The sequence below is a fragment of the Podarcis liolepis genome (assembly GCF_965112155.1).
Source record: "Podarcis liolepis genome assembly, chromosome: 7".
NCBI lineage: Eukaryota > Metazoa > Chordata > Lepidosauria > Squamata > Lacertidae > Podarcis > Podarcis liolepis.
The window spans coordinates 28,762,984-28,777,506 of record NC_139561.1 but is presented as its reverse complement, the minus strand read 5'-3'; the positions used below and the strand labels follow the sequence as shown (position 1 = coordinate 28,777,506).

General features: G+C 47.1%; 2 protein-coding genes across 6 annotated transcripts in view; one reads left to right on the top strand and one right to left on the bottom strand.

Annotated features, from left to right (window-relative positions):
• UTS2 (urotensin 2) overlaps positions 1 to 14,523 on the bottom strand; it is a 579,903-nt gene that overhangs the window by 112,819 nt on the left and 452,561 nt on the right. The window lies entirely within an intron of this gene.
• The window catches only part of CAMTA1 (calmodulin binding transcription activator 1), a 706,892-nt gene that overhangs the window by 285,589 nt on the left and 406,780 nt on the right, over positions 1 to 14,523 (top strand). For all 4 annotated transcript variants that reach the window (XM_083512793.1, XM_083512795.1, XM_083512792.1 and 1 more), the window contains exon 4: positions 4,651 to 4,786. In XM_083512793.1, coding sequence (XP_083368919.1) covers positions 4,651 to 4,786 — 136 coding nt within the window. The remainder of the gene's footprint in view (positions 1 to 4,650; positions 4,787 to 14,523) is intronic.

The window sequence follows — 14,523 nt, the reverse complement described above, 5'->3', positions numbered from 1 at the left end:
CAATTCAGTTCACATTTAAAGGCAAACCTACCTATTGTGTACTTTCCCAAACAGTATGCAAATAGAAACATAAATCATCCTTCACATTTTGTGCTTCTCTGAATTTTGCAATGCAGTTCTTCTCCAGCCAAGTCTTGTTTGCAAAAAAATGCATGTATCGGAATAAAGTGAGTGCAGAAATGCACCGGTTAGTGAAAACATCATGCAAAATCGCTTTCCAGTTTGGAAAAAATAATTGCTGTTCCAAAATTGTGTATATTAGACAAAATTGTATACAGAATTAGGAGGAATTCACACTAAAATGCTGCCGAATTTCCACGAGGACTACATGAAAATGTGGAGAACTGAAGACTAGGAAAACGTGAAACTGAGAGAAGCTGAAATGGATAGATTCTTCCATCCCTACACTGACTCAAGGGGACCTGAGATGGTCAGCTTTTCCTGGAGGTTCTGGGGGCCCCTTGATCTCAGCAATGAGTAGCTCGAGGCTGATGATGCTGAAAGCGCCTTTTAACTGGCACAACATTAAGATATGTGTTAGGAGGTGAAGGTCAGAGAAGAGACTGGCACACTTACTGATCCAAGGTGAAACAATGTCCCCAGCCCTTGCTTTGCGGGTGCCAGCTTTGAAGTCAGGGTCATAACTCAGACCTCTGAAAATTAAAATCTGTAAGACCATTAAAAAAAAAGGAGAGAAAACAACAAAAGTTTCACAAATGTCCCGTTGTAAAAAATAAATAAAAATCTTGAGCAATCATCAGCAAGGCAGCAGGGACCAGACACACAAAGCTCTTGGGAGAGCCAGTGTGGTGTAGTGGTTAAGAGCGGTGGACTCGTAATCTGGTGAACCGGGTTCGCATCTCTGCTCCTCCACATGCAGCTGCTGGGTGACCTTGGGCCAGTCACACTTCTCTGAAGTCCCTCAGCCCCACTCACCTCACAGAGTGTTTGTTGTGGGCGAGGAAGGGAAAGGAGATTGTTAGCTGCTTTGAGACTCCTTCGGGTAGTGATAAAGCGGGATATCAAATACAAACTCTTCTTCTTCTCTTGCAGGAGGGGTAACAGGAGAAGACCTCATTCCTCAGTAGGGAGATAGTTGGGCACTCATGCCAAGTGGGTTTGGAGGACTTGTTCGACCAAAACTGAGAGAGTGCATGTGTGCCTGTGATAGGCAGCAATACAGCAATCATTTTATTTAGACAGCAGTCACTTTGTTTTGCACTATTTGGACTTCCAGGGGAAAGGCATTGGGAGGCAGAGGAGCCCCACCTCACATGGCATCAGATGTTGGGCCAAGCCCTCTGAAGGGCCAGTATGAACAGCCCCCCCTCCCCACTGACCACAAGGTCTGGGGCAGATGGTATAGGACGATGCAGATTGGTAAACTTCTAGACCTCTTGGGGAAGGGCGTTGTGTAGGCTGGGTGTGATGTCTGACAAGACCCACCCACATCTCATGGGACGATGGTGTCATAAGAACATGGGAAGAGACTGCTGGGTTTATTTATACCTTTGAACACTACTTTGGGATGCTAAACCCCTAAACAAATGGAGAAGAATATCTAAGGAGCCCTGCAGCTAGATCAGACCAGTGGCCCATCTAGTCCAACACTGCGTTCTCAAAATGGCCGACCAGATGCCTCAAGGGCAATCCCACAAGCAGGATCTGAGCACAAGAGCGCTCCCCCTTCCACCAACTGCTTTTCTGAAGCATCACCTCCTTTTACTGTGGAGAGCAGAGCCTCCTCCATCATCTCTAGTAGCCATACCCCATGGATGGAGCTACAAACAGTCCCCACCCCTCTCGGCAGATCTCAAACCCGAAGCTGGTAGGTGCTCCTTCAGGCATCCCTCAAAGTACTTACCTTGCTACTTTTTGCTCCCTGAAAACGGCTGCCTGATCCTGAGCACAAAGAAAGTTTGGGGGTCTTTTACACTCTGGTTAATATATGTGTTTGGGGGTGTGCAGAGCAAGGAGAGAGTGACTTCCTTCCACCCTCAGTTCCTCGCGTAGATTTTGTTTCACTTCCACAACTTCAAGAGATTTACGTGCTCAAATGCCGCCAACTCCAGGTTTTTCCCCAGAAGTTGTTTATGGCGGCAACTGCTGCTAATGTTGTTGTATTTCTTTCTGTTCTTGGTGTTCCAAAGCCAAATTACTGTGACTAATGTACTTCTATAAATTTTTGCAGCCATCTCCATGGCTGCTGTCTGAAAATGATGCACAATCTCTTCTTTGTGAATTCTGGGTTTACTGAGGGCTGTTTTCTTTGTGTGGGGGGGGGGGGGAGGGAAGGATGGCTTGCGCAAGAGTGGTATTTCTATTATATCAATTTGCCATATGGTAAAGCGATTGGGGGGTGGATATATAAACATGGGCTGAATGGACGGCGACAGATGTTTATTGGACAAATGGCTGCACCATCCCCTGTAGCTATGCCAAGAAGGACATTTCTGAAAGAGATCTGGGGGCTTCCCTGGAGCTGATGAAGACAGAGCAAAAGCCAGGTCTAACACCGACCTGTTCTGTTCTGGGGGAAATCAATGCTGGGTTGTTGGTGTTTTAATCTGACTTCTTTATTCCAAACTTCCTTTTTACTTAAATCATGAACGATGGGTTGAGAGAGAGAGAGAGAGAGAGAGAGAGAGAGAGACTCTTTTGAAAAGTATGAGATATTGTGTGGACCATAAACATAATCAGTATAACCCCCCTTTTTTCTGCTGCTTCCTCCCTACCCCCCCCCCTCCTGACCCCACCACAAGACTCTAGACAAGCTGAAGAGTCTTTGGACACATCACACAGAATGAGGCAGGAACATTTTTCACAGTTCCTTCTAAGACCACTGGTTAATAGACCGGTTACATTTTTGAATGTAAAGAAAGTTGTGTGTCTGCTTTAACTTAGAGTGTTAGGGAGAGAGGTTTTGCTCAGATCTAACAGTCAGGCTCCGGATCAAAACTCCCCCACTCAGAAATGTGTGTCCCTTTTCAAATGGGCTGCAGACCCCGTTGAGACATCACTGGAAATGCTCTTTGCAGGCTGTGAGATTTTTTTTACTGTTCTCTCTCTCTCTTCTGTAGGGATGGGAGACAAATTTGGTTTGGCCCACAACTTCTTGTAAATCTCCTTAATTTAATGCAAACCTGCCTAATTCACACTTCCCAAAAACATGCAGAAGAGGGGGGGAACAGCAGCTGCACTTTGAAGTTTGTTCATTCTTCCACATTTTGTGGTGGCCAGCTCCAGCCAAGAAACGTGTACATGGAAATGCATGCAATTAGTGAAAATAACATCCAAAAATATAGGAGGGGAAATTGCATGCAAAAAATATGGATACTTGGGAAATGCACTTCAAAATGCTGACAAGTTTTTGTGAGGACTGTTTTTAATAAACTGGGATGAACTGACTAGAAAAATTAGAAGTGGAGGGAAAAACTGGAATGGGCAGATTCTTCCATGCCTTCTCCTCTGCCAGTGCCTGCCTTCCTTGACAGCAATCAGTCACCAATCAATCAATCAATCAATCAATCAATCAATCAACTCTTGACTTTGCATAGTGGGAGGGGTAGGTAACCACCACCAGCAGGAAGTGCTTGCAGGCGGGTAGGCAGGTGCCCCTGTGGATGAACGGGTTGAAAATGATGTTCCTAATTATGACTTTCAATGTGAGTGGGAAGGTTGGTTGGTTGGGGAGGAATGGGATGCGCAAAACCAACTGGGGCCTTTTGAGCCCTTTCAGATACTCAAAGCCAAGCAAGCAATCCCTGGAATATTTCAAGAAGTTTGGGGGGATGCTCAGGCAGCCCAAATTGTTATTGAGACAAGCTGGGAACATTGCTAAGTGCTGGTGCTGCTTCATTGATAGCTTCAGGGAGCACCTCCAAAATATGATCTCCCCACCCCACTGCAATCCAGAATTCCCACACCTTCTGCAGCTCCTTTCTGGTTATGGGGAGGGGAGAAGGAGTTCTTCGCAGCTTCAGTCTACCCTTGGAAGGAGCTTTTGCTGTGTTGGCTTCCTGGGCTTTTAGGATCCCTCCAGCAAGTTCTCCCAGATACCTGTAAAAAAACCCAAAGTGTGGCTCTTTGGTTTAAAGCCCTTTGCATACATTGTCTGGGCAATCCAGGCAAGTCGGCCTGTCCTCATATTTGTAGATTGTGTGTGTATTGGGGGCGGGGGAGGACTTTGACAAAGGCCACTGAGCATCTCCATGGCTGTCCTGAGATGTGAACCGAGGGCATCCAGCTCATAGCTCATGCTCTCTGTCACAATGCTATGCTGGATTAGTGCGCTGCCTCCTCTGAACTCTCATTCTTAGCTGTTGCACTGCAAGAACTTTGATTGGCAGGCTTCATTCCTTAGGGAGAAATTTCCAGGTGGGTTTTGGGAGAGGTGCAGGGAGGAGGAATACTAGGTAGGTGATAATTTTCTGCCACACGGAGAATATTTTCTTTCTACAGTAACTGCCATTGGTCACCTTATAGGAGTGAGTTCTCTACCCCGGTAATTGACGGCTGAACCTCTCTCTCTCTGTGCATGTGTGTGTATGGGACTCACGCACAGCTTTGAGGCAGCAGCATCCCAGGTGTTGGGTGTGAACGCAGATTTGCTCGGCCTCTCTGATGAGCCACCCTCCTTTTGTTTTCCAGGCCTCAGAATGGCTCTATGATCCTATACAACAGGAAGAAGGTGAAATACAGGAAAGATGGATATTGCTGGAAGAAGCGGAAAGACGGGAAGACCACCCGAGAAGATCATATGAAGCTGAAGGTTCAGGGGGTGGAGGTAGGTGCACAAGGCGAGGGGGGCTTCATTGCGGGGGCTGCCATGTCTCGTTGCATCAGCTGAGCAAGTAGGATGATGTTGTTTTTTAAAAAATGTCGCGTCCATATATATGTATTTTAAAATGCTCTGCTCCACTTACTTGTGAAAGGCTACCTTCATGCGTTACCGTAATCCCTGTTATTGTAGGAGAGTCTCATATTGCTGTTTTTGCGAGCAAGAGGTTGTTTCTGTTGGTGTAGGGCTAAACCCAGCACTCTGGAGCAGTGTTCGAAACTCCCATTGTTCTAGGCACATTTTGCGACAGGGAATTTCATTAGCGCAAGCAGTTTCTGAGCAGTTTCTGGGCGCGATACTGTGCCTAAGATTTCAGATTGAAACTGCAAAGTGGAAGGAAAGGAGGACCTTTTCCTGCCTCCCCACTTCCAGCTACTCTCTAAAGATTGGGGAAGAGACTCTCTTAAGAATATTGGGGGGGTGGGCAGGGGAAGGACTAGACCATATGAAAAATGAACATAATATTTTGGTTACAGTTCATTCATTTTCAGCTTTGTATTCTTGATATATATATATAAAAACTGGGCCTAGACTTCCTTCGTTGTGCCCTTAACCTAGGTTTAAGGTGCCATTTAGCTCCTAGCTTTCATATCTGAGTTTCTAACACTGCTCTGGAGAGTCCTTGCGACTTGGTTATGGGGCTAATGGAAGCCGCAGTTAAGAATCTAACTGGTTGGAGTTGGAAGGAGTTGTGACAGTTTGGAAGGGACTTGATTCTGTGCTTTTCTCTTGCAGAGCTTTTTGAGTTCTCTTACTCTGGTAAGGGGAGTGTGTGTGTTATCCTTGCGTCTTGAAAGATGAGTGATGCTTTGGGGAATTCTTGTCTCCCTGATGACAGTTTTTTTATGGAAGCTTTTGAAAGCTGTTTATTGCTTAACAGGTTAAAAAAAACCAAAACCCTTATTGTGATTGAGTTCATTTCTTCTTCTTCTTCATTATCATCATCATTGCAATTGTGAATTACATCAATGGCGAAAAAGTTTCACAAGTGAGTTACTGGTGATACCAGAGTTGTGCATGCAAGCAAATTTCAATTCGTCCTGCTCTCGGTTTCCAAAATAAGTGCTTGAGAAGAAATGGCTTCTGGAGCCAGCGACAGCTTTAAAAAACAAAACAGATTTGTTCAGATGTAAAAGAGAGTGTACAAAGTCCCATCAATATAACAGAAGTTTATGCGTTGCTGTATTTTATTATTCAGTTGCTTCACAAGGGACTGCATGTCGTGGTTGTGATTGATTCTCCTTGTATTTTAAAGTTTGAGCTTCTGCTACGTTGAGCTAGTTTTGACTTTTTCTTCTTCTTTTTTAAAGGATATAAATATAAAATAAAACATGTGCCTAATACATGTCAGGATTTTAAAGGGATATGATGCCTGGTGGTACCTCTCATCCGCACTGAAATTGCTTTCTAGAATGCTAAGGAGCTGTAATGACCATTAGCCATTAGAGATGTGCTTTTCCCACTCAATACTTAATAATTAAACTGCCCCTGGAGGGATCCGTGGAAACACTGTGTGTGTCACCATCAGACCATCTTAAATTCTAACTCATCCCCCACCCCCGCTGGTGACGCGATTAATGACAGAGCTGAATCTAATTCGGCAAGAGGGTAGCCCCTTTCCATGGCACAAGTCAGATTGGGCACTGCCGTGGTTTGTGGGGCGTACGGGGGAAGCATTTCCATTGGCAACCCCCCCCCCCCGTGGCCTTATTTGCATGTTGCTCCACTGTGGATCTTGGCTCGAAGAAGTCTAAAGTCCTTTTCAGGCTGCCTGGCCATTTCTGCATCTTTGACAAAAGTGGCATTTGGGTAGCGATTGGGTGGGTTTTCTCAGCAGCAGAAGCACGAAGGACTGTGCTCTCTGTGTCTTTCTGCCTAATGACAAGGCAGTGCAGTCACAAATCAATGGAAAACTCTTGCGCCGGGTACCCTTCTCTTGCAATTCACTTCGTTCTGGTGCCCATTAAGATGCAGATTATCCTGAGACTCCTTGTTGCCACAGACTCCCAGCTCCCAGACGCTGGGCATTGATTAGGCTGCTCATGAATATTGAAAGCTGCGTGTCACTTGCCGGTTCCTCCTGACACAGGGCAACGAAGCGATGGCTGTGTCAACCAGGCAAATGCAATGCCCAAGCGGAGAAGCGGGGAGCCCACTTGAGGCCAGAGCTGTAGCTGTCTGCTTTCATGACATACCAGTAGCCCACCAGCCATTTCCCTGTTTGCTACGGTTTCCATTGCTGCTTCATCTTGTGGGAGAAGGACTTCTTACTTGACATATTTTGTGTGTGTGCTGGGGCAGACTGATATTATACCCTCCAACATTCCACTGATTAAAATTGGGGTGTGCATCTTTCGTTGTGGGTTCTGCAATTCCAGGATGTCCTGGGAAATTGGGGGTGGTTGTGTGGTACGTGATACTACCCTAGCTCATGGCCACTTATCATTAGCGCATACGTGCATGGTCTGATCCAGTGCTTCCTCCAGGGTGTCAGCCCCAACTGCAGTGGAGTGCATGACTTCTGTCAGCCTGTTTCCCTAGTAATGTGCAGAAAGAGAAGCAAGTGTCTTCTTCGCACAATGCATAGCTGAGTTACAAAATTCACTGTGGCAAGCTGTATTGCTGGCTTCTGACTTGGATGGTTTTTAGAGGGGTTTAGACAAATTGCAACAGGGACGCGGGTGGCGCTGTGGGTTAAACCACAGAGCCTAGGACTTGCCGATCAGAAGGTCGGCGGTTCGAATCCCCGTGACGGGGTGAGCTCCCGTTGCTCGGTCCCTGCTCCTGCCAACCTAGCAGTTCAAAAGCACGTCAAAGTGCAAGTAGATAAATAGGTACTGCTCTGGCAGGAAGGTAAACAGCATTTCCGTGTGCTGCTCTGGTTCACCAGAAGTGGCTTAGTCATGCTGGCCACATGACCCAGAAGTTGTACGCCGGCTCCCTCAGCCAACAAAGCAAGATGAACACTGCAACCCCAGAGTCGGCCACGACTGGACCCAATGGTCAGGGGTCCTTTTACCTTTACCTTAGACAAATTGCCGTCATGCTTCCGAATACCATTTGCAGCAAGCCATGGGGGGAAGTTCTTGTGCTCAGGTCCCGCTTGCCGGTTTCCTACTGGCATCTGGTGAGGACAAGATGAATCATTGGCCTCATCCCTCAGGCTACGAAGACTGCAGTCGTGGTCAGGACCTGCTTCGCATCTGGGCATCTGGTTGGCCACTGTCAAAACAGGACGTTGGACCAGATGGGCCATTGGCCTGATCCAACAGGTTTTCCTTATGAGATACAATGAGATACAATGGCTGTATTCAATCTGTAGCAGGCAGTATGTTTCTGAATGCCAATTGCTGGGGATCGCAACTGGGGAGAGTGCTACTGCATTCAAGTTCTGCTTGTCAGCTTCCCATCGGAGCATCTGGTTGGCCACTATCAGTACAGAATATTGGTCCCAGATCAGTGTTTTCCAGCCTTGGTTCTCCAGCTGTTTTCGGACTACAACTCCCATGGTCCTTAGCTAGCAAGACCAGTGGTGAGGGATGATGGGAATTGTAGTCTGAAAACAGCTGGAGACAAAAGGTTGGGAAACACTGGTTCAGATGGACTATTGTGACCTCATCTCTCTGGGTATTCTTATTCATTTGTTCAGGTGTTTTTATGTAGCATCCTGAAGTGGGGTACAAAGGTATAAATAAATTAAACCATATTAACATTGCAAAAATACACAAAATGACAACCCTCCAAGTCACTGGCCACCCCATGCAGGGGATACAGAAATACTGACCCTGATGATGTCTTTTGCTAAATGTTTTTTAGGAGGCATTTTGGGTGGGTTTCCCAAACTTGGGTCTTCGGCTGTTTGGGGATTATAGTTCCCATCATTCCCGACCACTGGTCCTGCTAACTAGAGATGGTTGTAGTTGTAGTCCAAAAACAGCTGGAGACCCAAGTTTGGGAAACCCTGATCTAGACTCTCAGGGTAATCAGGCCCTCTGCCACTCACACAGGTTCTCAGTCCCCCATCTCCTCTGAGCAATCACATCTAGGCCACCAAGGCAGGGGAACCAGGCTGTTCAGTGCTCCTATGCCATTCGGAAAAGACATGACCCCCCCCCCCCGGGGAGGAGTATTTGCATGTGGGATATCTGTTAGCCTAGCATCACTCGGAAAGTGAGGCGCATCCTTGTGTGTCAGCGGTGTTTGTCAGGTGGAATTTGCTCAGACTTTGGGTTGCCATTAGAGCTCTCTTGAAACGTCTGAGATGAAGGAGCGGAGGTATGCTTATTGAATTGTACAAACCCGAAGGAGCTGAAAACACTCTGAGGGATTAGATTAAAAATCAGGCAAAGATGGATTTTGCATTGCTGCGGTTCCTTCCACATCGAGTTTACTTGTCGATTCAACAGGAGCAGACTGGCGACGGATTCGACTGCCAGCTCCTTTTGCTCTCAGTCAACCTCTCAGTCAAAGAGGGACGGACATGAACTGGTGAGACCAGAGGAGAGTGTTTTTGCACTTAGTCCAGCCTTTCCCAACCTGGTGCCCTCCAGGTCATCCCTGACCACTTGTCAGGATGACTAGCTAGGGATGCTGGAAGCTGGCGTCCCAACAACATCTGGAAGGGAGAAGGTTGGTCTAAATGCTTGACATATAACCACATTTAATGGTGAGCTGGGGTTGTTGTTAGGGTTTTTTAAGCATGTGCATCAGTTGACATCTTTGAAGGGGTGGAAGGAGGCATTGTCAGATTTCTGGATGACCAGAAAGAGTGTGTGTGTGTGTGTGTGTGTGAGAGAGAGAGAGAGAGAGAGAGAGAGAGAGAGAGAGAGAGAGAGGCTGATTCTTTAGGAGGCAGAATGAATAAAATCCAGAATAACCTTGGATTGACTGGTAAGTGGGTTGGGACTAACCAAAGTGGAATTCAAGGGAGACTAATGGAAAGCTCTGGATTTCGGCAAAGCAAGAACCAAGGAGAGGAGAGCCCCACCTTGGCAGTTTTCCCTGGGGCACTTGGGGCAGCAGCAGCGGCAAGGAGACCAAGAAGACTGTCTGTTGTCACTCTGCATGTGCTGTTTGAATGCCCCAGTAGATATTCGTCAGAGGTCCAGCTTCCTTGAGGTGGAATAGGTTACCTGAAGGTAAAAACACCCTGAATGAAACAACGCCTTCAATTGCTTAGCAACTTGCTCTGTCTCCCCACATTTACGCTGTCCCAGCAGTGACATTACGCCTTTTACGGCTTCATTCTCACTGTAATTGAATGAGATGGTCTTTATGTGGACTTTTACAGGGAGGACTAGAAGGGGAAAGGGGCTCCCATCTGCAGCAGGGCACTTGCCACATTAGGTATTAAGAGGGCGAGAAATAATGGCTCTGACAAACAACTCCAGCTTTGATTTGCTGCTAGAGGAGGAACTCTTTATTGGGGTTGACAGAAGGCTCATAAAAAACACAGTGCTGAAGGGAGGCCAATGAGGAACATGGGAGAGGTGTCAGCTGATCCGAGGGGACCCAAAGCTCTCAGAAGTACGATGTATCTTCTTTTCTAAAAAGATCTAAGGTGTGTCCCCTCAAGAAAAAGCATTACAGTGAGGACTGAGCATGCTCAGTAGCCACGGAATGTTAAGTGTCAGTGGGAAAAGAAAACAGAAAACCCATGGAATGGAGGAGGATGTCCCTGAACAAAACCACCCTTTGTTAGAGAGTCAGGACGAAGCAGACACTGCAACACTTTGTTGCAGGTCCCCAAAGAATTTCATACTGTGGGATAAATGCTCCAAGAAGACAGCAGGTTCACAAATACTAACGCCAGATTAGCAGGGGGTGGGGGAGCTATGCAAGCCAGTTGTGCATGTGATCTGTTGCGATGATTGAGACCGGCGCTGCTTTGAATGGGGGAACACGATGTGCAATTAAAATAATTAATTGTGCCATGATGAACAACAACCATTTGTGTGCATGGTTGGGTTTGTGAACATGACGCGCGATTGCTGTTGTTTTACATTGCCTCGGGTGGTTTTATTTTTATTATTATTACAGAAAGGTGATTCATAAGCTTTATGAATGAACGAAATGCAGGTTATGCTCAAGTGATACATGAGAAGGAGCGGGATCAATCTTTTGACAACCACATCTCTGCGTTGGTGAAGAAATGCTCTAACTGTGGGGTTGTCAGCAGTGTGTTGGGAGGTGGAGTCGCTCGTGAATAGAAAGGACCAAACTGCACCGATTGCTTTAAAGGTTTTGATTTGCTGATGGAGGCGGGAGAGACGGCCAGAGCAAAGACCCCCAAAATGTGAAGTGGGCACTCTAGTGGAAGTTTGATGAGGCTTCGTCAAGTCAGACCATTGATCCATCTGACAATGGCAAGCCCTCTCCAGGGTTTCAAGAGGATTCCCAGCCTTTCTGAGGCTGCCAAGCATTGAACCCGGGGTCTCCTGGGGTTGCAAAGCATGCTCTCTACCACAAGTAGCAAATGGTTGCACACACCCCAATCTCTGAGCAGTGAGAGGCTCCATGGGCGCCTGTACTTGCCCAGGGTTCGGTTTCCTTGGAAGGAAGGTCAATGGAGACTGTGGTGTCTTTAGGACATATGGTTTTATTTGCACATACGTACAAGCTGAGCATAGGGTGGAGGGGCTCACAGCATGGCTTCCCCCCCATCTGGTTTCCAGCAAAGCCGCAAGTCACAGTTTTGGTTCCAGCTTGGAGCAAGACAAGCTCCCTAGCTTGTGGCTCCCTAGCTTTCAGCATCAGCCATACTCTCTCTCTCTCTCTCTCTCTCTCTCTCTCTCTCTCTCTCTCACACACACACACACACACACACACACACACACAGCCTACCTTGGCTTATTCCCAGGTGAGGTGGGAAAAGCCCCCCCCATTTGTCTCCATGGCAACAGATCAACCTCCTTGGGTATGCAAGTGCCAGGTACTTAGCTGAGCAGTGAAGACTATTACCCCATCATTTAGGTGGTACAGTGTTCTGGCTGTTCCCTCACTGCGAGAAGCCAAGTTACAGGGAACCAGGCAGAGGGCCTTCTCGGTAGTGGCGCCCACCCTGTGGAACGCCCTCCCACCAGATGTCAAAGAGAACAACATCTACCTGACATTTAGAAGACATCTGAAGGCAGCCCTGTTCAGGGAAGCTTTTAATGTTTGATGTATTACTGTATTTTAATATTTGGTTGGAAGCCACCCAGAGTGGCTGGGGAAGCCCAGCCAGATGGGTGGGGTAAAAATAATTCTACTACTACTTGTTTGACTTCTTTCCTGTTATAGCTTCTAGCCCACATAAACTGTACCATAGGCTTGGAAGGGCCCCATAGGTATCTTCCAGACTGATCCCCCGAATTCACAACACTGTGGAGGTGCCTTATATTGAGTCAGGTCATCTTCTTCAGTTCTGCCTACACCAGGAATGCCCAACATGCTTCCCTCTCCTTGTCCGTGGACCACAACTCCCATCATGCCTGACCATTGTCTGTGCTGACCAGGCCTGACCAGAGCTGCCGATTCCTCATCCTTTCTCTACACTGATTGGCTCTGGTTCTGCAGGGTCTGTCCCATCCCTCCTTGGAGATGCCTTCTTCCTGCAAAGTAAGCATTCTACCCCTTCCCTTAAGGTGTTGGAAGCTGCCTTATACAGAGCCCTGGCTGCTGGTCCATGTAGCTTAGTGTTGTCTACACTGGCTGGCAGCAGCTCTCTGAGGTTTCAGACCAGGAGTCTTCCCAGTCCTTACCTTGGAGATGCTGGAATCTGGGACCTCCTCCATTCAGCGTAGGTGCTCAAGCCCTGAGTTTTGACGTTGCTCAGTGAGTGTGTGTTGCTGTGGCCTAGGAGAATGGGAGATTCCCGGGGAAGGGTTCCTGTTCATTCCCTGGCTCCCTGTTGCTTTCCTAGCTTACATGGCCTGCAGTCTTTTAAAACAAAACAAAACCAAAAAAAAAGAGGAGAAAAGATTTTAGGCGGCAGCCCCAGCCATGAGGATTCACTTGGCCCTGCTGTATTTATATCTCTTGGCAGAAGCTGCCGAAGATTCCCCCAAATCATTGTCCTCCTTGAACTTCTAATTAGTTAGAATCCCTGGTGGTGTGTTCATAATCAATTTGCCATAATTAAAAAATTCAGCTAATAAATAGAGGTAAAGCTGAATGTTGGAAGTCGCACCGTCGTCTTTCTGGGCTGACACGGCGCTGAATTTACAGCTGGGTGGTTTAGTTAATGGGCTTGCCTTATTCTTTGTGCATAAAGTTCTATAAATATCCAGGAATGATGTGTTTTGAATGCAGAATGGACCTCCCCCTTCTTGTTTGGGGTGGGGGAAAGAATAAAAGCATTGAGCGGTGGGTTGTTGTTTTTTAAATGTTAATGCTCGGTAAGAGATGCTTTTAATGTAGAAAACGACTAAAGAAATAAAGTAATAAGATGGGTTTTGTCATTTAATTTGGATAAATGTTGGGGCCAGGCTTTCTGAAGGACCCTGCCTCGCTATATGAGCCTGCCTGTGTTTCTGAGATCTTTGTGGCAGGCTTTCTCTCAGTCCCGCCACCTGAGAGGGGGCCTTCTTGGTGGTAGCTCCCAAATTATGCAACTCGCTTCCACGGGAGGCTAGGCTGGAGCCCTCTCTGCTTTCCTTTTGCTGGCAGGCAAAAGTTGAAGAAGCAGGTGCCAATTCTGCAGAGAAAGAATGGTTTTGGGAAACTGGAGGGCAGGTTTAGCACAGCACTACCTGGGGATTGTGAGTCGGGAAGCTATTCTGGGGCGAGGAAGGAGGTTTTGCTAAGGATAAAGCCTAGATGGTGGTGGAGGAACACAACATCATGGCAATGTGTAACCTCCTTGCTTAGAGGCAGTGTACCACAAAGTAAGCAGTTCTGTGAACATCAAATTGCTGCTGCTGCTGAGCTTCCTGGAGGCAGTGCCGCAGCTACGAGGGGTGGGGTAGCCGGGTTTCTTGACCCGGGTGAAACCTCCAGAGGGGTGCCATTGAGACTCCTGGCCTGTGTGTGTCTGTCTCTCTGTGTGTACGCAAATCCGTGCAAGGTGTGTGTGCCAAACTGCATCTTTGACCCAGGTGAAATAAAGCCTAGTTTCGCCCCTGCTGGAAGCATCAGGCCGATTGCCATGCGAAGAAATATATGGGACAAAAATGATCCTTTTGGCCTTACCAGCTGCAGAGCTCTTCTTGCATTTCTTTGGAATCTGGAACTAGAATCTGATCTCCTCCAAAGAGGCCAGACCAGGAACTTTCAGGTAGTAATTGCTTTTGCGGTTGTTGAATTGAATTGCTGGGTGTGTGTTGTGACCTGTCCTGGGAACGTTGATTGATGAAGGGCAGGCAAAATATACGAAAAATGTTGATGGATTCTGCCAGTGTCTAAACAGAAAATTCTCGGGGGGGGGGGGGTTCATACCTCAAGTGGGACAGTTTGCCAATTTCTTATGCTTGCCTTCAGGGCACCCATGCAACTGGGAACCCATGTTTCTTTAAACAAGCTTTGGAGTCAGTATTTTGTGGCACGTTCAATACATTCTTTCTTTATAGCTGCGCCATACCTGTTTTGAGCTTCATTAAAACAAAAAAATTCACTGAGGTGGGGAGAAAGTGGCCGCACGGTGTCAATTTTGCATGCAAGCCTTTCATTATTATTGTTACAATACAGATCTCCCTGTATGGATG